This window comes from Neopsephotus bourkii, unplaced genomic scaffold (genome assembly GCF_033783945.1).
Source record: "Neopsephotus bourkii isolate Nb327-2 ecotype Australia unplaced genomic scaffold, CSIRO-AGI_Nbou_v1 NB_1572, whole genome shotgun sequence".
In the NCBI taxonomy this organism is placed as follows: domain Eukaryota; kingdom Metazoa; phylum Chordata; class Aves; order Psittaciformes; family Psittacidae; genus Neopsephotus; species Neopsephotus bourkii.
In genome coordinates this window covers 7,800,790-7,822,021 of record NW_026902048.1, presented here as the reverse complement: position 1 = coordinate 7,822,021, position 21,232 = coordinate 7,800,790, and the positions used below count along the sequence as shown (strand labels likewise).

The following is a 21,232-nucleotide window of genomic DNA, read 5'->3' as shown; positions in this document are numbered from 1 at the left end:
TATTATATAAGGACGCTTTCAGAAAACAGCTCCAGCAGGTACAGACACTGTACCGTCTGTTGGGAAGACTGGCAAAAGTCAGGCAGATGAAACTGCTGGGTAAATAGAAGTGAAATTAAAACTGGCTTAAATCCCAGAAGTAAACAGGTACCTCATTCCTACCCAAATCAACTGCAGTTGGATGCCCAAACAGGTATGTGTGGTGTATCGGCAGCAACTTCATGGAGGAAATCCAGATCAATTGGACTTAGCCCAGTGGGATTAAAGCTTCACTGTTTCTGAAGCGTTGTCCCAGAGACAGGCAGCAATGTGACATTTCAGTAAAGAATGACATGCTGCTCCTCCTTTCCTAAAAACAGACTCATCATTTGAAATCAGGTTTGGCTAGCATGGCTACAAAAACTGCATTTGTTTGAAAAAGATCTTACTTTTGGAGAAACCAAACTGCTTTTTTCCAAATGAGAGTTTGTAGGGGTTTGAAAATACCAAAAATAAGGCTAACAGCTTCTCTAGAAGTGAACAGTATTTCTGCTCAAGAACAGTCCAGTGAGATTTCGTATTGGAATTATGCCTTTCCAAAATGATGCTATTTATTACAGCAGACAGCCTATGAAAGTCCCATGAATTAGCTAACAAGGTTAAACAGCATAAAATAAATAAGCATCTTGTCTCTACAAAACTAGTAATGAACTTTTTCTCAAATGAATTAAAACTAATTTTAAGTATCCCAACTGTGCAAGTTCCTCTGTAAGGTTTCATACTTCCTCATTATGACTCATTCAAACACTGAAGACAAAGCTTAAGTGAGCCTTGAGCTGTACTTCTATGCTGTGCTTAACACCAGCACCCTCAACTCATTCAAGTGAAAACACCACTTTATTCCACTTGAATGTGCCCAGAGAAGAGACTGACCAGAAGAATTTGGAACAAAAAGACATATTCAATGAGGAATGGCCACATACCATTTGGTGAGAAGTGCATGCATACGCTTCCATGTGAGAATGAGATGCCACGCAGAGATACCTGAGCTGGCTTGGAAGTCCCTGAGAAGCAAGGTGTGTTAACTCACATGGAGTACTGTACTAACACCACTCTCCCCTGTGCTCCCACTAGCTTGGGGTTTTTCTACTAATCCTCACCTGACTAGCTGAGCTGACGATGTTACTGCCTCCAACTACTGTTTTCTCCCTTTCAGTCTCCCAGCTGACCTCACTATGTGCATGCTTCTTCAGGCATGAAGTCAGGTAGGCTAGCTTAAATATTTAAACAGCACTTCTTTGCTAACCAAATAATTTTGACCAATACAAGCTAGGAATCAGCCACGTGACGTATTTGGGGAAGGGAAAAGTCCTAAAAGAGGGGCGCAACTAGAAGGGATGTCTGAACATGGCCACGAGCATCTCTGCACTGTTTTCCCACACTCTGTAACAGCAGAACAATCTGACAGTTGAACAGCATTTTAACATTTAAATCTGACATCTAAAATCAGCTGAGTCTAAGCACAGTACAGCATACCTTTCCAATGAAATGAAAGGAACTATGGCTCTCCCCACTACCAGACTTTGAAAGGCTGAAGCCAGGATGGAGAGAGACCAACACACATGAACCAGTGTGCCTAGCAACCCTGACACTTATGCAGGCACAAATCAGGTCACATTCATCACAAATCTTAGAATACCAGAATCATCTAGGTTGTAAAAGACCTTTAAGGTCATTAAGTCCAACTGTTAACCAGCACTGCCAAGTTCACCACTAAACCATGCTGCTCAGTGCCACATCTACATGTCTTTTAAATATCTTCAGGGATGGTGACTCCACCACTTCCCTGGGCAGCTTGTTCCAATGCCTAACGACTCTTTTGGTGAAGAAATTTTTCCTAATACGCAATCTAAACTTTCCTGATGTAACTTGAGTCCATTTCCTCCTGTCCTATTGCTTGTTACTTGGGAGAAAAGACCAACCCCTACCTCACTACAACCTCCTGTCAGGTACTTAGAGAGCGATAAGGTCCCCCTGAGCTTCTCCAGACTAAAAAATCCCAGTTCCCTCAGCCGTTCCTCATCACACTTGTGCTCCAGGCCCTTCACCAGCCCCATTGCCCTTCTCTGGACTCACTCCAGCACCTCAATATCTCTCTTGTGAAGAGCCCAAAACTGAACACAGTATTGGAGGTGCAGCCCACCAAACATTGGGACTAGCCCTCAGATCAACAGTTTTAACACCAGGAACTGGAATATCCTTTCTTTAAATGACATCAGCTAAACAAGGGTGCTGCTGGTCTTGTCCAGTAGGTTATGATACAACAGTGTTACAACACATATTCCGCACACATATCTTTCAGCATGCCCAGTAGGATCCTGTTGAAAACCCTATGGGGACAACTGTGTTTCAACACGACTGCTGCTGTAATGCTGCAGTTACAGTGTGGATAACCAGCAGTTACTTGTAGGCCTCAAAGAATCTACCCCTCACTGTAGCTGCCTGGTTTCCAATGGAAAAAAATGCAAACAGTGTGATCAGGGGAAAAGAAAAAGTGAAAAAATGGCAATGATGCTTTAATGTTTGGTTTTATTTCTAGCCTAGAATAGTCCATGTTAATTAATATTTATTTTGGCAATTTTTACTATTTAGGTACACCTAAGAGTATATAATGAGCTTTAATCTTAAACAGTTCACATCTCTAGGACCTGTCATCCTATCTTAACAAGCAGTTAACATCTGAAAGGAATTCAAAATAAAATTCATTTCAGTGCCAGAAAGACAACTTCAGCAATGTCAAACAACCAGAGTTCATGTACAACAGTTGAAATAATCATAGAATCATAGAAATAATAACCTGAAAGTCACAAGTTTTCCCATTTGACATAGCTGCAAAGCAAAATTATGACATACGCTGTCAGCTATGTAAACCAATAACTACATTAGGCAGATTTCTGCCAGTTGCAAAGGAAGCTTATAGAAACAGTAACCAGAATTTAGGTCAAGTTGTTGGCAAGTTCTTTATCCACATTCATATTTACTTTAAAGCATTAGTAGTGAGACAGCTGTCTTTCTCCACCGAAAAAACTCAAGTGATTTGGCCAACTCTCTGTAAATGCTCACCTTGAAAATTTGCTGGGTCCCTCCCCGTCTTCGTCATCAAAGTCCATCCTGTAAAAGCAAGATTTCCAAATCAGTAATCATGACGTTGGTAATGGTGACATTAACAATCAAGCCACTGGTCCTCAATCTTGTTTAATTCATATTTTGACTGGAGGCATTAACAACTGCAGATTCCAGACTTGCTCATATTCTCCAGAACCCCTAAAGGTAGCTCATCAACTGCCAGGAATACAAAGAACACAAGTTGTTGGGGTTTTTAAAGTAAAGTAATAGACTTCTCCGCAGAAATCCGCACTGTTAAAATTAACAAATAAAAGGAGATATTAAACAAATGAATTTCTTTTAGGATGGTCAGAAGTAAAAATATCTTTTAGGCTTGACAGAAGTTTATAGAAACCAGTGGCGACCCTATGTTCAAGGACTAAAGACTAAGGAAAAAGTTCTAAAGCTGTACACATACTAAATGCCAGCACACTGGTTTTGACGCAGCCTAAAGAAAGCTAGATGTAGAACAGAATAAACTCCCAGCCTCCCTGCTATGAGGATTATCTACATCATTGCTACTGATTGTAACTGTAGTACATTCTTTAGAGTTGCCCTAAATTAACCCATCAGTTCAAATTATTACCCAGTCTGCAAATGGCAACTACTTTGTGCTATTCCTGTGGTCAATACTAAAAATGACCTATGGGCCTAGTGTACACCTAACTTACCTGGTTTATATCCCAGACCTTCTTCTTAAGTCAGTGGAAGAGATGAGCTCTTCCTTGGGGCAAATCCCTTCCCTCCAGTTAGGCTCCTCCAGGGAGCAACAAAAAGCAGAAACGTCTTTTCTTCACTTCTTACACAGAGAGACTAGGAAGATTAACTTCCTAAATTAGCCAGCTAAATTAGTTTCCTACATTAGGCAGTGTGATAGTCTCCTTCCCATTGATACCAAGTTCCTAGAAAGTTATGCAACAGTATAATTTCCAAAACATTTTACTCATTTTTAAACCTTTAAAAAGAGGTGAACAAACATATAATCTCAATTATAAGAGGGTGACTCAGCCATTAAGGCAGATTAAGAACCAAGATGATATAAAATTATCAAATACAATTGTTGCATTAGTGTACTTTTCAATAAGAAAATACATCAGTATGATATGCAGTCAGTGTAATTTGTGTAGATAAGCAATCATGGTTTTGCTCTGCAAACAGTTTTGTCGTGTTTCTTTAACACTTTCAGCTTTCTATCTTTTCAGTGTAACAAACCTTCACACAATTACAGATTCCATGTCTCTAACACTCTTCATATTAACAGATATAAGTCCTATTAAAGGCAAAAACCCTGCAAGGTGACAATATTTACCTCAGTATTAAAAGAAACCCCAGCAATTAAAAATTGAGATTTGTATGTTCAGAGTGTGGGAACAACGTTGCCAAAATGCTCTCTAAAACTACATCAGCATACATATTTCATGAGTGCCAGACAGGCAATACTGCCTTCCTTCTTAACTCTGATAACCAGGAGAGACTGGTCTATGAAGGATGTGTCCGAGTCACAGCAATCTATGTACAGTCAGGACAAGGAACAAGCACAAGAATTGGAAACAGTATTAGAAAAGTCACAGTAATATTTTCCAGATGGAAACAGTGATTCTTCATTTCTGGAGAAAGTACAGAGAAAAACATTTTCCCCAAAGAGTCTTGAGAAAAAACATGTATCTAATTTGGTTAAGTTTGATGTAATCATCATTTTCATTATAAATTACACTTCTGCTTGCCTAATTATCACCAAACTGGTTTCAAGGTCCGTGACCTCTCAGCTGCCTTGTGCAGAACACCACCGACCTCCAGTGGCCAGAGCCCTTGATAGAGCCACGGAGCCTGCAGCAAAGCCGGGACCCAGCCAATGTGCTGCTACCCATCACCCCAAATCTGGCCTTCAGTACCAGCAGCCTAAATTTCCCCAGACCTGCTGTACAGACAATACTCCCAGCAATTTAACACATTATCTAGCCAAAGTCTCCTCTTACCTACCTGCTTCTTCCCCACATATAACAAGGTGGCTATAGGTGAGATTCCAGAACAAACTTCTAAGTTATTTCAATCCCAATGTTTCTATGTACACTGAGAATGTGGAAGTACGCTTCAGAAGAGAGCTGTCTGTTTAAAAGCAGAGGGCATACTCAGACCAGCACTGGGCTGGCTCCACCTGAAACTGCTCACAAAAGCATCACATCAGGCCTATCCTTCTCCGGTTTCACGGGCAACAGAGAGAAACCTCCAGTTTCAAATGCAAGGGAAAACAGCTGCAGAAAATATATATACCTACAGGGAAGCCTTTTATTTGGGGATTTAACAAGGCACTGCTTTAAAATGGGATGGATTAATTTTCTAATCCCTTTCTTTCCCCTCAATACACTGAGATCCTGTGCCTCAATTTTCTTAACTTCCAGCCAAATACTCCAGCTGAGTAACAAGAGATGGATTTCTCCCCAAAATCAAGTATCAGCTCTACTGCATTTAGTCTAGTTTATTATTATTGGAATATAATGCAGAGAATTACAGAGAAGCCGATGACAGTTAAGGCTTGATGCTGCTGCCTGTGTTGTATATCTACTTCCAAAGGAATAAGTGGAACTAACACCTGTTTATTGAGATGGCTGGATATCAGCTTCTCATAAGATCTCAGTGGGTTAATATATACAGGCAATACCCTCAAATTTATAGTTGGCCCATCATGGCAGAATCTGAGTGCCTAGGGTGCAACACCAGACTGTAACAGACTAAATCTTAAATAATGCCTCTGTTTTGCTGAATTACTTTAAAAACTTGGCTTCATTTCAAATGAAGATTATTAAAAATAAGAAATTTCGTATGAAGCTAATTCAAAAGTCAATACTTGCAAAAGCGCAACAGTAAATGCATCTTTGTCCCTCCTTTCCTGATTTCACATTTCACTGTGCAAGATGAAGAAAACCTTTTCAAAACCTGCAAAAAAAAAAATCTCAGGTATAAAGTCATTGGTTCCAACATCCTGCCTGAACCTCCATGTCTGCTTTACAGCAGGATGGAGAGAAAGGCAGGGAATCAGTTGTAATCTTTAGCAGAACACAGCAGAACATATAAAAATAATATTCCAACAAACTCCTCATATCCTGACAGATCAGATCTTCTGTTTAGATAGAACACTTTGCACATTAGCAAAACAGCAGAAGCAGCCTCCAAGAAGACAAATGACACCATTTCAGAAGTTTCAGAAAGAGAACCTTTTATCTTCATTTCAAATTCCCATTAAAGAGAGACTTTAAAAGAACTGCACTATGCTCTTTTGTTTTGAAGAGACAGCATAAATTTTGTTTTCCTCTTTCATGCTGTTCATGTCAATCATGAAAAGACCTGATGTACGAGGTACTTATTAATATACATTTTTCTCAAAAAGATGAGTGGGTACAATAAATACCATGACAAAAATGTTTTTTAAAAAATATTTATTTTTAAGCAGAAACATTTTCATATGAAGAAAAATCCCTCCTCCCATAAGGTGGTCCTGCACTGGTAAAAAAACTGATATGGGGGAGGGTTTGAACACTGCAACAAAATTATTATGTAAAATTCCCAAGGAATGTCAAAAGATGGCTTGCCATGATTATACAGCATAGGAAGGGGGCAGGCAGGAATGATAGGGAGCAGATGCAGCTGAGAAGCAGATGGGGATCCGCACTACAGCCTTTTGTTCAGTACAGTATCGGGGGGTACAGCCAGGGAGGGGGGCTGAGGTTGCTTCCTTCCCATATCTCCCTAGATCTTACAGATCTCATACAGAGAGGAGACAAGACTATATGCTGAACTGAAACAAAATCAATGCAACTGCAAGCCAACCAGTCAAAAAAACAACTCAAAAACCAACCCTCCCTCCCCAGACACAGATAACCTAGGAAGTTAAAAAGCCCCATATCCTCTAATGCAGCAAATTCTAAAAAATCCCCACATTAAATAAAGAACTGATGTTATATTAATCTAAAGTAGCCATGGACCACTGCAGTGCATCACCTTATGCTGTCACTTCTTCTATAAAGTACCTGGTATAATTTATAGAAAGGAAAAATATTTTTCCAAGCTGTCGATGAATGCCTACATAGCAGAAACACCTTCTGTATAGCCAATGAGTTTAAACTGATCTACATTCAAGTCCACACAGCAATTATTCTGCCAGCTTGCCTCAGCAATTATGAGAAAAGAAACAATTTTCAGAGATAACCAAAGCTGGAAAAGATGACTGTGTTCACCAGCTACATTCTTTTATGTTTGACACAATGCATTCGTTCTAAAATGCACAAGGATTTAGGTGTACAAAGATGTATCACCAGGACGGTAATGAAAGGACCAAGTGTTAGCTGCAACTTTGTTCAACGAGAAGCTAGGAAGAATTAGACACAGCAGGCATTCTTTCCCTCAAGGTCTGAATACACACACACGGAACAAATAAAGAGCTAAAAATGCACCCTCAGCTCAGGTTTGGACAAGGGCTATTAGCTCAGAGCTATGGTGCACACATAAAATACGTCTGGGTCCAACAGCAAATCTGTACTAACTTACATAATTTGCATGTTAAATAATTTAAAGTAATTTGATTTTATGTTCCTCCCACCCTCCCCCCACTCCACTTTCTCCCAAATAGATGATGATACTTAAAATGCAACTGTTAAAGCATAGCTTTCAATTAATATCAAGTCACTATTTCATATAATCAGAAGATTTCACAGTCAGCAGCATGAACCCTTGGTAACAGTAATTTGCAAACTGGTATTGGCAGTTGACATGGTTTATGATCAAAAAAGAAATCAACTATCCTGCAACTCAGAAGTACGAAAGCTTATATATGTTATGTAGCAATGAAGTTAATGCTTTGTTTTCTCTTTTTAGTGGAAGATTGAAAAGGACTTTTCATCGAAAAAATAAAAATGTGATGCTTGTCAAAGACAGACTTCAGGAATTTCTCAGACCAATTCCATACAGTTGGCTCAGCATATGAAGCACATTCAGTGGGGTAATCTCTAAATTGTCCTGTTCGAAGGAACCCTCCTCAGAACAACCATCCTGAGTGTTCACATCACACCAACTTAGTTCTGCATTCAAGGTGAGGTTCACCTTCTCCCTTGTTAATCTATTCCAGGATTGAGACTCCAGCACTGTTACTTGATCAGACACCTAAAAGTGGCAACATACCTTGGTGAACAAATCCCTAGAACAGCTTTCACAAGGAACAACATATCCTGAAGTGTCCATCAGTGAAGATTTTACTTATGGTATTGTAACTGTTAAGTCTTGTCACTGTCATGTTTTGGGCTAAATATAAGACTAATCAATCTCTTGCAGGCACTCTCAGATCAGATCTCATTGAGAAAGCATCATCTAAAGACCATTATTTGTGATCAACCTTTGATAAAACCGGGGGTGGGGGTGTGCTAATACTAAAAGCAGTTTTCCGTCCTTCTGCAGCTCTTGGTACACCTTTATTCTAACAGAGGATTAGTATGAGTTGCCAGAAGCCATCTGATGTGGAAGAACTATCTCTATTCCACACCAACATCTGAAGTTGGATAAATTTCCTTCTTTAGCAGAGCCTTCAAGCTAGTGCAAGGGCTGAACTTGATTCAGGCCTTTTACTCCCAGCAGCAGACTATGCTGCACTTCCACTGAGACCTCGAATATCATAGACCACAATTTCTGAAGAGTGACTGCCTGTGCTATTTCCTTATCTGGGACTGTAAAGAAAACATTTTTAACAGAAGGCCTCCATCTGAAATTCCAAGTCCAAACTTCAGATGAAGTTGGGTTAGTCTGCATGTGCAAGTAAAAACACATCTCACTACCTTTATTCACAGGATAAATCCTTTTGAGATCAAACAGATGTAGGCAATGTGCAATTCACTGCACATACAACAGCCACAGGGGCCAAACTCAACTCCTCGATACTTTGCCAAACCTGAAAGTCTTTTGAAGCATGCAGAACAACAAACTATACACTTATCAGCAAGTCTGATCTTGCAGGAAGAACAGATACATTGAAGAGAGAAACAAACCATCAGTGACTAATGCCATAATGTAGTTTACATATAGAGAAATTACATAATAAACATTCACATGAAAGTCCATTTTCCGTTCTTCAATACCAGTCATTTTCAACTTCAGACCTAAAAAGAAAACACCCAAAGGCTTACCCAGAGCGGCGCTTTCCTCCTCTGGAAGGCATGGATCCCGCCATTCTCACTTGTCCACTTGTCATTGGTGCTACTGGCAAGGCCACTGATCCAGGAATATCTGATGCCATTTCTGTAATGCAGAAGTAGGGAAAGAGGAGGGAAAAATATCCTTTAATCCAAATCTGAAAGGAGAAACCCAGGATGATGACATTAGAAAAAGGTCCTTTCAAAAATATGCTGAGAAAGCTTTGCTTTTTATTTCTAAGGAAAATGAAAGCTCTCCAGGCAAAGACCAGCAGATTCACAGCTCTCTTAAAAAAAGGCCAGTTCTGTCAACAGCCATTATGAATGCCTTGGGAGACAGACAGAATAGCATGCAGGTACCTCTGTATTTAAATTTACCTAATGGTTCTAATTTTACTTCTCAGAGGGGCTGTCAGATGAAGGCCAACAACCTTTAACAACAGTTAAACTGCTCTGTAGAGAATGCAGAGATGAATTCCCAAATGAAGCTGTGGATCATGGTACCAAGACACCAAGGAAAACAAAACTTGGAAATCTTCTCCGTTTACCAGTGAGGTCAAGAGTTTAGAGCCCGGATAAATTATCAGGCAACACTGGGTTTTATTATTTATATTCTGGTGGCATTGAGAGGACCAGAACTTTGCAGAGCTCCAAGGCTTCCTGTATTTCTGTGTGGTGTCTTGCAGAGCAGAGCCAAGACCAAAATCCAGGCTGATATTAATCCCTCTGCCAGTGCTCTGGACATAGCCACAGGTTAAACCTCAGAACTTTGATGTGAGAAAACAGCAAGAGCACACCTTATGCAATGGTTTCCAGACCGCTAATGGCAAGTACTTTTACAACCTATTAATAACAGTTCATTACACTTCAAAAAAGAAAAGTGGAATATAACATATTTACACCCTTTTCTCCTAGCCCATGGATGAAGCATGTTTTGCCTCTGCAAGTCTTGTAAACTGTGGAAGCAACTGGAACTTTTTTAATGCAGAGATAGTCTACAGTCACAGCATTTAATTGTCTTGAAAGAAAATGCATCCTCCTTCCAATTTTTCTTTAAAAAAAACCCCAACAACTTGGTGGAATATCTGGAGCTACAGATAAATATATTTACTAATGGAAAGCAAATGTCTTGAAAAATCCTGCTATTTTTTCCCCAACAGATAAGTACAACAGAACTTCAATTATGGAAACAGAAATCCATGTTCTTTTTATTATGTCTGGAGTGCACTTCTGTCTCTGCCACACTTTATATAAATCCATTACGCAACATTATGCATTTCAAATAATAACATTTTATCTATTCACTGATTCCATAAGTTTCTTCTAGGGCATTTACTTTTATTAACTCCTTTTCAACTAAGAGGCAACAGAGCGAAGTACTCATTCAGTATTTTTCAACAAAGTGTGCAAGGATAAACAATAAGACCTCTGCCTTCACCACCACACCATGGAAAGTCCCTCTGTGTCTAAAGCTGCTGCTGTGTGGAAACTCTACATTAAATATATATTAGCATGTTGCCATACAAATAAAAGGATGAGCATCCAAATAGCTGTTAAATCACTATTTCCAGAATTAAGTATACTTAGCAGTCTGATGCCAATAATTCACTTGGAACACTCAAACTCACATTCCACTGACACAACTGAAGGTAATTATGAAATGCTCTGCTTACTCATTTATTAAAGCAGATGGTAAGAACCATAATAAATTTACCTGCAAAGTGTCCCTGTCACTCAGAAACATATTCCAGCACAGATCATCAAGGAGATCAGATTTTTTTTAAAGCAGTAATAGTAAAACAATTTTAGATCAACCATGCGCTGTATTTTGAGTAAAACCAACACTGTAACTGCAATAAGAACTTTTTTTAACCTCATTTTCCTCAATCTAAAGAATTACAAAAAACCAGGCCATGGGTTGGATTCATCTACTCTTAGAAGTCTAGAAATCCAAGCTAAGTATTTATATAACAACTTTATAGATCACTGAAAGGCAAATAAAGCACCAGCCTTGCACTGCTATACACCCCATACTTAGAGGTGCATCCAAAACAGGTTGAGTAAGCTTCTTTCTATAGGTTCCTTGCTCTCCCCACTGACAACTTGGATAGTTTTGCCCCCCAATTTAGGTGGCTGTGGCTAGGCAGAATGAATTTTTTTGGCTCTTATTTTAATCCTTAATGTATGGGGTAAAGTCTGACTTGATGATCTTAAAGGTCTTTTCCAAACTTGTTGATTTTATGATTCCATGTATGAAGACAAAGGTAGTTAGCAAATTTCAAGTACTAAGGAAAAACAGAAACCGTGTATGTTTTTATAAGAAAAAAAGAAAAAAATGAAGGCTAGAGGAATGGCCAAGCTTCAGGCTCAGCTGTACCAGTGTCCAAAAACACCTGAAAGAAAATATTTGCAATAAATAGATCAGCTGTCTATTAGGGTATAAGCTGAAGAGTTACTGTGGAGGTGTTCGGAGCTCTAGAATGGCACATCAAAAACAGCGCAATGAAGAAAGTAACTTTTTACATTAAATAGCCTTTAAATATATCTTCATGGTCCTGAGAGAAGAAAACCAAGATCACTGAGCTGACCACTTTAAAAGGATGTCTTAAAAAATCCCAATTTCCAAGATAAAAGCACAAGGAAAGAATAAAATAATCAGGGGATCCACAGACAATCCACGTGAAAGCTCAACTAAGAGGGAAGAAAGTTGCAGGTCCTTCAAACCCAAAGACTTTCCATTATGCAACAACCTGACGGTGTGACAGACCTGTGACAGACCTGCATATACATCGATGTATAAGACACCCAATTTACCTTTCCAGTTCTGCAGATGGAGAAACCAAAAGGCTGGGACTCTTCAAGCCACGCAGTGAACACAGCAAAGAAAGAAACTCTAAGGACACAACCATCATGGAGTATAGAGCACCCAGAACCTGACCTGCCTCAGCGGGAGCAGCCAGAGCAGCAGTTAAGCACCTCAGACACAGTCTCAGGGTACAAATTGTAATAGCAGAGCAATACAGGACTTCAGGGACAGAGGTGACAAAGTGACCCCACTGTTCAGCTGCAGGCAAACGGGTGTTGGAAGGCACCCATTTGTCAAAGTTGAACAGTGGCACCAAAATACAAACCACTAGATTGCAGCTTTAAAAACTGCTCACAAATGCAGCAGCTCCCTGCTGCAGGCTGCAAGAACTTCTGGGGAGATGAAGGAACGGATCTGAGCTGCTTCCCAAGTATCTTCCATCTGTACTCATCTGCAAGCATCTAAAAGGACCAGATATTTGGTGATATTTTTATATTTATAAAAAAGAGCTGGTGAGAAAAGTAGAAACGTGTTATCTCAAAAAATGAGCTAGAAGAAAAATGCGATAAAATGGCCAGCTGCTTCTCTGACTATGCACCTGAGAAGTTACCTGTCTATGCATGCTCCAGGAAGACAACAAAGAGGAGGAATTTCAGTTAGAAATATTATGGGAGAGAGGTACTCCAGGGAGCCTATTACCATAAAAAAGAATAATAATTATAAAAGAAGTGTGCATTGGACACAGACCTAAACAAAACCAAAAAAATCTATAAAAAAAGAGAAGAGCAAACTACCATTGTGTGAAGTTACATCAACAAAAATTTAGGGCAGCCTCTTGAAAGTAAATGAAGCTATTCTGTTGTAGCATAAACTAGTATAAAAGCCCAGCGCGGCAGAAGCAGATGTCAAGTTGGTTACATTAAAACAAAAAAAGGGGTCAACAATCAAAGATCATGTTTCCAGGCTCATGTACGCCCGTGTCCAAACATACCTTAACACTGATGTTTGCTGAAGTGTTTCAGCAGCAACGAATATTAGGAAACAAGCTGTTCTCTTTCTGAGACTGGACCTTCTCAGAGTGGCCTTTCCTTCTGGCAACGGATATAAAACAAGTGTTGCTCATTTTACCCCAAATTAAAACACGAGCATAAGGGTATAAAGTTCAGCAAGTAAAACAATATCAGGCTGAATGTCCGTGAAAATTACCTATAACCATCAAGGCAGTGCTCTGAGAATGCCTGAATGCCAAACAGAAATCACTTTTCCACTGCAAGAATACACGCAGTATTTAAAGTTAGAAAGTTACCTAGAGATTGGCCAAAGAACATGGAAATGCTATTAAACCCCAGTGTAACACTTGTCGTTTTCAGTACATCTTCTTCCAGTTAGATGACACCTAACAGCTCTTATCACTGTCATGCCTGGGCACAGGCCTTATCCTGCCACCAATACTCATGTTCATCTTGGGGATACCTGAGAAGCCATACTAATCCAGGCACAACATCCGTGCTCAATACAGAAACAGCTGAGTGAGTCCCTCCATTTCTACCCAAATTCATGTCACTGCTCCAAGCTTTGGCTATTACACTTTCTTCCAGCACCACATGTAAGTCACCCCTGAAATATTCTGTGATCTTTTTGAAATGAAAGACAATCTGCAAATGTAGGCTAAAAATATACGGATAAACCACAGGGATTTATTCTTGATAAATTCCATGTTCATCTCACGCTTTGTTGTAAAGATCTGTACAAAACCCAGCTACTGTGCTCTTCAGAAAGCAGAACACAAAAAGCAAGCCAAGTGCTGCCCAAGGATTCCTCAAAAGTGCCTGTGAACCACAATCACAGCAAGAATTACTGGACGGGCAACACACCAGGATGAACCTGGACTTCTCTTTTTACACTGAGAATTAATAAACTGCATCTCTTAAATCCAAACTGTAATCTTGAGCCCCACCCCAGATCCTTTGCCTGAAACACAGCTCTAACTTGTCTCTTACACAATAGGTGATTTGCCAAGACACCCCCAAAGCAGCACAGCATTTTGGCCAGGTATTTTCACAGTCAGCATCACACAGGTCCAGAGATGGCGCTTCCTGCTCTGCTCCCTTCCAGAAACCACAGCCATACATCTTGCTGTGAAGGTCTGAAATGCAACCAGTTCATGTGCATGACAAGCCTTTTTAAGTTCATCTTACTAAAGGTCCTATTAACCATACTATTTTCAGCTACTTGGGCACCCTCCTCGCCTACACATGCCCGCCACAGATGTGGTCAGGTTTAAATGTGAAGCCTACTGGAGAAATGCTTTTGCCAACTTCAGTGGACTTTGAATCCCTGACATTAACTTTAATGACCTGTTCCAGGCTTGCTATTACATGTCAAGTACCACTGAGGATGCCCTCCACAAGGCTTTTTTACCCTTTGATATCTACTGTAATAACCAGGATTAAACTCAGATACCAGCATCCAATTAAACAAAAAAGATTCTACTTTTATTAATACACATGCGACAGATTTCCGACCGCTAATCCATAGAATGACTGAGACATCAATCACCTCCAAGTAAATCTTTAGTGGATCTAAAGCTAAATGCATGATTACAAACGTGCCCTCTCCCATGCACAGCATCGTACACAGAGATTTTTAAATGTTTTAAGAAGCAGATTTCCAAAACTTCTTTAGAAACTGTATTTTTCTGTACCCTGAAGTCATACAGGAGTTAGATGCGTCTTAGCAAAAAGATTTTGATTGCAGGCAGCTGCAAAGAGGATTTTCTGCCTAGCACAGAGACATTTAAGAACAAACTAAACCATATCTCTTATTTTAGAATATGCCAATGAAAATACAAAGCTATCATGTAGATAAAAATATTTCACAGAAACACCTAAAGATCTAGCTGTATATACAGTCATTGCTTTTACATGTTAACTACAGATACTATAAAACAGAGCTTGCTCTCAGAGAATACAAAAAATAAACCATTTTCATTGTTCCTGATAACTGTTAACGTTGTTTTACTTGCATTCCATTGCCAGATACTTTAAATAGACTCCGCATCAGAAAAATCTACTGTACAGAGAGCATATGCAGAGAAAAGCAAAAACACTCTTTTCCCTGTTCTTAACAGAATCACGATAACAAATACATCATGAAATACAATAAATCCCACCTTTGACGAAGACTCTTGCAAAGATGCTATTTCTTTCCTGTGAACAAAACCTTCTTGAAAAGAAATTTTATCCGCATATAAGAAGTGTCAGAAACCTCTGGGAAGAAATGTAGCAGCATTGGTATTCTGCTCAGAAAATGTCATCACAGATCTGTTTACCTTAACTGTGGACCATGATTCAGCCGGTGACAACCGTCTTGCATACTGATCAATTTATTTGCAGCAAAATTACTAACATTTTCTACTTTAACCATTTAGGTTCTGGAACCAGCTACTAAGATAGGGAGGGTTTTTAAAAATAACATATAAATCCTGCTTAATTAAAAACTTTCCCCCCCATCATGATGCCCTGTACTTCGGGTTGTAGGGTGGGTTCCCCCATAATCTTAAAGACAAATTAGGGCATATGGTGAGTGGTTACTAGAGAAACCTCTCTGGAAAATTAAACTCAGAGCATCACAGGTGAATGTTAAATATGCATGAAGTGGGGGAGAGGATGCGATTAAGGTGATCATTTGAGGGGACTGGCTGTTAAGCAGAGACAGTGACCAACCATTTGAGAGCGTAGCCTAACTGGGGGTCTAGAGACCAAATCTAGTCATCTTGCTCACTGCTTTTTCTGCTGTGACTTTGGAAATGCCCAACCTAATGCAATCTAACAAATCTAAGAGATTTCTACCATACATGCCACCAGTAGACTGGGAAAGCAGATTTTGAAGCGAAGAGGTGAAACCTCTGTGGTGCCTCTAGACTTTACTGTTGTGAACACACAGCCCGTTTGTGGAGTCCTGGAATCTCAGTACAAACTGTACTTTTTTGCATGGCCTCTCGTTCAACACCACCACAGTGACGTGCAAAAGAAGGCAGAATGAAGTCAGAGAATTAGAACTAGACTGTGACAAAAAGAGTTTTGGTCTACTTCAGGGGAATTCTTGCTCTTAAGTGCTCAGCTTGAGAGACAATGAGAGACATACCCCTTCAGGATAAAGGTCTTCTGAAGCATCCAAATCTAGGCATGCAGGAAGCATAGCACCCAAAAACCCAGTTGCAGAAGCATCAATTTTATGATTCATACCATGAAAAATTATTTTATACAGTACTCCTAAGTGATTTTGAATGCTACTTTGATAATATTTTGCTTATTTTTGTTTCCTGTTTTCATGCTAATCACTTTGTTCATTTCAGTCATGCTTGGAAATGCCCTTCAACCAGACCAAGGGCACAACAATTCCCACAGACATCAGGGTGTAAGAAAAGTATGCAAACTGCATTTATGCTTACTTCCTATGCCTTCTCTGCCTGAATGACCAACAACCCATATATAACTGAATAAACTCAGAATGGCCCTTCTTCACCCAGAAGATGACCCAGAGTCTCACTTCTGCACCTACTGTAGGATTTGTTATAGATTAGAAATTCAACCTGAAGAACAGACAGAAGACACATATGCCTACCAAAGGTTAGGTTGGGAAGAAGAGAAAGGGTGGCTACTTCTTCATTCCTCCTACCTTCCTGACAAACAGCATGTCACCAACTCACCTGCTCACATACTTCCATGCATATTTCTCTGGCTATTTTTCCACTTCATGTTTATAAATTAGGCCAGACTCCTCAGTGGTGCCAATGCTCTAGCTAGCCACTGAATAGCCTCTGGCTTAGATGAACTATTTTTTGTACTCCCTCTATAAGCCAATACAACCAACTGGTGCCAAATCATGACCATCCCCCTCAAGAAAAAGAGGTTGCTGGAATTCAAAATAAGGAGAAAAGATTAAAAAAGAGTCCTTAATGGTTCTTGTTTTGAAAGCATGTCTCTAATCTTGAAAAATAATAACCCACCTCACAATTAAAACAAGAAGTATATCTGCACTACAGTATGAATTTGAAGACTGTCATCAGAAACTAAGTGCCTGGCCTGCCTCTAAAATTTGGTAAATCTTTTCTCATTCCAGAAGTGGGGGCTTTAACTGAAGCAGAACATTGCCTAGGTCTCTACCATGATTATGATGGACAAACACATTTGAAGAAATTGCATCCGAAGTCTGGAAGTGCACAGAAAAGTGGGCTAAAAGCAAATCTAGGGACCTGGAGTAGTGCTGCATTGAAAACACAACCTGAGCCTCCAATACCTGGCAAGCCTCTCAGGTGTAAGTAGTCACAAGTGGGAAAGTGCACATATGGGGAAGTAGGGCAGCTACTCTAAGAGGCCAGTTTGCAGAGAGGATGAAAAGCTGGCTTTGAAAGGCTGTTTCAGGATCAAAGGATCCTTTATTAAAACAAGAGAGTTAGGTCCTTATCTTACACAAAGGGTCACAGTGAAACTCCAGTGAACAGCAACAGTATCATTTATGCTGTCTGAATGTGACCCTACCTGTCTTCAGGCCACTGGAATTCTGCTCAGAAAATGTCATCACAGACCTGTTTACCTTAACCGTGGACCATGATTATGTACTGACACAACATAATTCTGTGCTTAAATGTTTTCTGCCTTGATATTATTTCGGCTGATGTTAGTGACACATGGAAGAAGCACTAAATCAATTACCAAAAAATTAGGTTCCCCAAACTATGCATCATTTCTATTTCTCATTCACCTCCTCATCTTTTGGCCAGTGCTGGCAAAGGCATGCCGGGCTTGAAAAATCTTTCTTTTGGGACAGGAAAGCCAGTTTTTACATCATGAGCAGGAGACGACATTTCTTAAGCACCCTTCTTCTACAAAGGTAAGAAATTAGCCAACTACCCCTATTAATTTATTTCATTAACAATCAAATCAAGCAATTTCCATAGTATGCCCTTGCTCCAGATTACTGATTATTAGTTTTATATCACTGCTACTTGTCCTTCCCCAAACTACTCATCTTGTTTCATTTCCCTGTTCTACAAAATAACTGTTGAAAGATCACAGAATCATAGAAAGGTTTGGGTTGGAAAGGACTTTAAGATCATCTATTTCAACCCTCTGCCATGGGCAGAGACACCTTCCAATAGACCAAGTTGTTCAACGATGTTTCCATGCATGTGTTCTTTTATAAATTCCTAAGCAATTGTCTTATGATAATAATGAGTGCAAAGCAGTTACTATGTCATTATTTGAGACTTCATTTTTATTCATTCATCTTCAATCTATTTATTTTAAAATAATGCTTATGTTATCTTCTATCAAGAGGTCTGGCTTTTTACTATCCACCTAGCAAATTCTTTTCCAGCAACAAAAGTGGGTTTAGATTTCAAATACCAGTGCTTGATCACAAACCTATTTTGCTCATGTACAAGCTCAACTGTCAATTTGCAGAAATTATTTTGAAACTTAAAATACTTACAATGGTTTACACAAGACAAACCTCCTGTGGTTCTCCAGAGTTTACATCATAACAACATCAGTGCTCTAAACTCCTATCAACTACATTAAATGTACTGAACAGCTGTAAATATGCAACAAAATAAAAGCAATGGGTAATAAATCTGCCTAAAACATTGACCCAAACTGATCTTCACCAAATGCAGATCAGGGGTAGCTTTGCTTCCCTTAGAATCCAAAGCCTTCTCTTGACTATTTTACTTTCCCTCTCTAGCAGAAATGCACAGAATTCACATGAAAGTCATTTTATGTGACTTGAGAGCAAGTAGCACTTGATTCTTGTCCTTATTTTCTGTTAATTACAGCAGAATTCAGCTACCAGATTTCATGAGCATATTTATGACAACTCTAGTTTCAAGTTGGAAGAACTTTGACAACATATTTCTTAAATAAGGAGCAGAGATTTTTTTTTTGTGGCTGACTTCATTCCTGGTTCCCTCTTACAACTGTTTCATATAAATACTCTTATAATCCGTTTTCATTGAGGTGGACAAGCACAGTAAGCATTGTTTAAGTTCACAGGTGCAAGTATTTATGAAATTTATATTTTTATATAAAATAGTATTACATAAAATATAAATTTATTAAAATTTAAAAATTTGAAAATTCAAGGAGCCAGATCAAGACAAAAGTGAGATTTGGCACCTGACCTGTCTTCTACAACAGAAGATGAGTCAATCACCATAATAAATCACCTCTGGTGGTCATCTTATTGAGCCAAGTCATGGAGGGGCCAGTAATAAAGACCATGAAAGATATTCACATACAATTTCTGAGGAAGTGGTGACTGCCAAACTACATCAGACTAAACCGACCACTACTGCTTTAGTGGCAGTCCATGAGCTGCCCTGCAAGCCACTGACCAGGCTGAGGTCAGAGACCTGTGGCCTTTGTAATGCACCCACACACACTGAGACATCATTCCCCACCAGCTGCAGAAAGCTCAGGGACAACACAGAATCATAGAATAGTTAGGGTTGGAAAGGACCTTAAGATCACCTAGTTTCAACCCCCCTGCCATGGGCAGGGACACCTCACACTAAACATAATCCACTACTCTGGTCTAAATTACTTGTGTCTTTCAAATGTCTTTATTATTTATTATAAAGATTTGTTTTAAGTGTGCCTCAGAAGGTTCATTTTAAATTTCATTCAGAACAGGAACTTGCATTACTAAACACTTAATTATCAGTATATTTACAGCATCCTTGGGCACTGTTGGGTAATCAAAATGCTATTGTTTTCATTAAACAGTATTTTATTGATTTTATTGACTAATCACTTCAGTTCTGCTTGATCAACAAGCAAATGATGCTTATTTGATGTTTCAATAATTAATTGACCTTTCAGGTGTTTCCACACACCAACTTATTACCAAAAATATTTATGTGAAACGCCCTAAAAAAATAGTATCACTATTCATCATAAAACATGTTCTAAAAATAGGGAGTGGTTTAGTATTTTTTCGTTTCCTCACAATTTCTAATGCAACATTTTCTGTCTAAAAAATTGCAGGAGAAAAAAACCACCACATTTGACTCCATTTTTTAAAACCCAGCCTCAGCCTTGCATATTAAATATTCAGTTCATTTTATCCTTTTCTAAACTTCCAGTAAGTCAAAGGAGATTTTCTGAGTAACATTTCTTTAATTTCTTTTCTCTAGAGATGGAAGAAAACACCTCACTTTCCCATAGCAAAGACAAAATCTTCATACGACTCAAATGAGACATGAAAGTGAACAGACAGCTTGTGTAATCTATTGCTCCAAACTATTATTTTTCCAAACTCCAGGCCCAGGTTAAGAAGCACTATAGTCCAGCCTTCAGACCATGGGAAAGGACTTATAAGAAAATTCCAGATTCAAATCTAACTGAAGCTTTAAAAGCCACGTGAAGAGTACACCAACTTTCTCACACCATTCAACTGGCATGTACCAGAGATGTGGATTTGTTCAGCTTAAGCTCCCACAGAGGACAAGCTTCAGAACATGAAGTCTTAACTGCTCTAACACAGCAACCCATATTAGCAGCTACCCTCACCTTCAAAGATGAGCTTCCCAAAACCTGAAATCTTCTGCAAGCAAAAATAAAGTGACAAATAAAGGTCTTGGTGATTTTTTTCTATCTTTTGCTGTCCCAAGATTGATAACGCTTCTAAAACCATTCTGCCTTTTAGGTAATTTCACATATTGTATCTTTCATGTCTGCGAATAATAATAACAATAATAATATAATAACATCAATAATAATAATAGCCCACAGGCTTTTGGAATTTCAAAGGTAGCTGCAGTTGCATTTTTTTATTACTTTCTAGAATTTCTGATTCCCACAAATGCTCCAAATAAAACACCTGAACATCACTGCGTAAGGGAAACCTTCATAGGAATATAAAAAATATAAAATTCTGCTACACTGTGCTGCAGTAGATTCCTTGGTGTTATTTTAGGTTTACTACACACCCAAGAATTTGTCATGAATTTCAGAACACTTTTTTCTGCTTAACTTCTTCACAGAGCTATTCCCTGAGCAACTTTTAGAATACTGAATCTCGTATTTTGCTTTTTAAAATTACCAAT

General features: G+C 39.1%; 1 protein-coding gene across 5 annotated transcripts in view; it reads right to left on the bottom strand.

Annotated features, from left to right (window-relative positions):
* ARNT2 (aryl hydrocarbon receptor nuclear translocator 2) overlaps window positions 1-21,232 on the bottom strand; it is a 101,159-nt gene that overhangs the window by 66,530 nt on the left and 13,397 nt on the right. For 3 of the 5 annotated variants that reach the window (XM_061371372.1, XM_061371377.1, XM_061371375.1), the window contains exons 2-3: window positions 9,312-9,423; window positions 3,103-3,150 (exon numbers count right to left, since the gene is read on the bottom strand). In XM_061371372.1, the coding sequence (XP_061227356.1) occupies window positions 3,103-3,150; window positions 9,312-9,423 (160 nt within the window). The other 2 variants (XM_061371376.1, XM_061371373.1) reach the window with 2 other exon arrangements.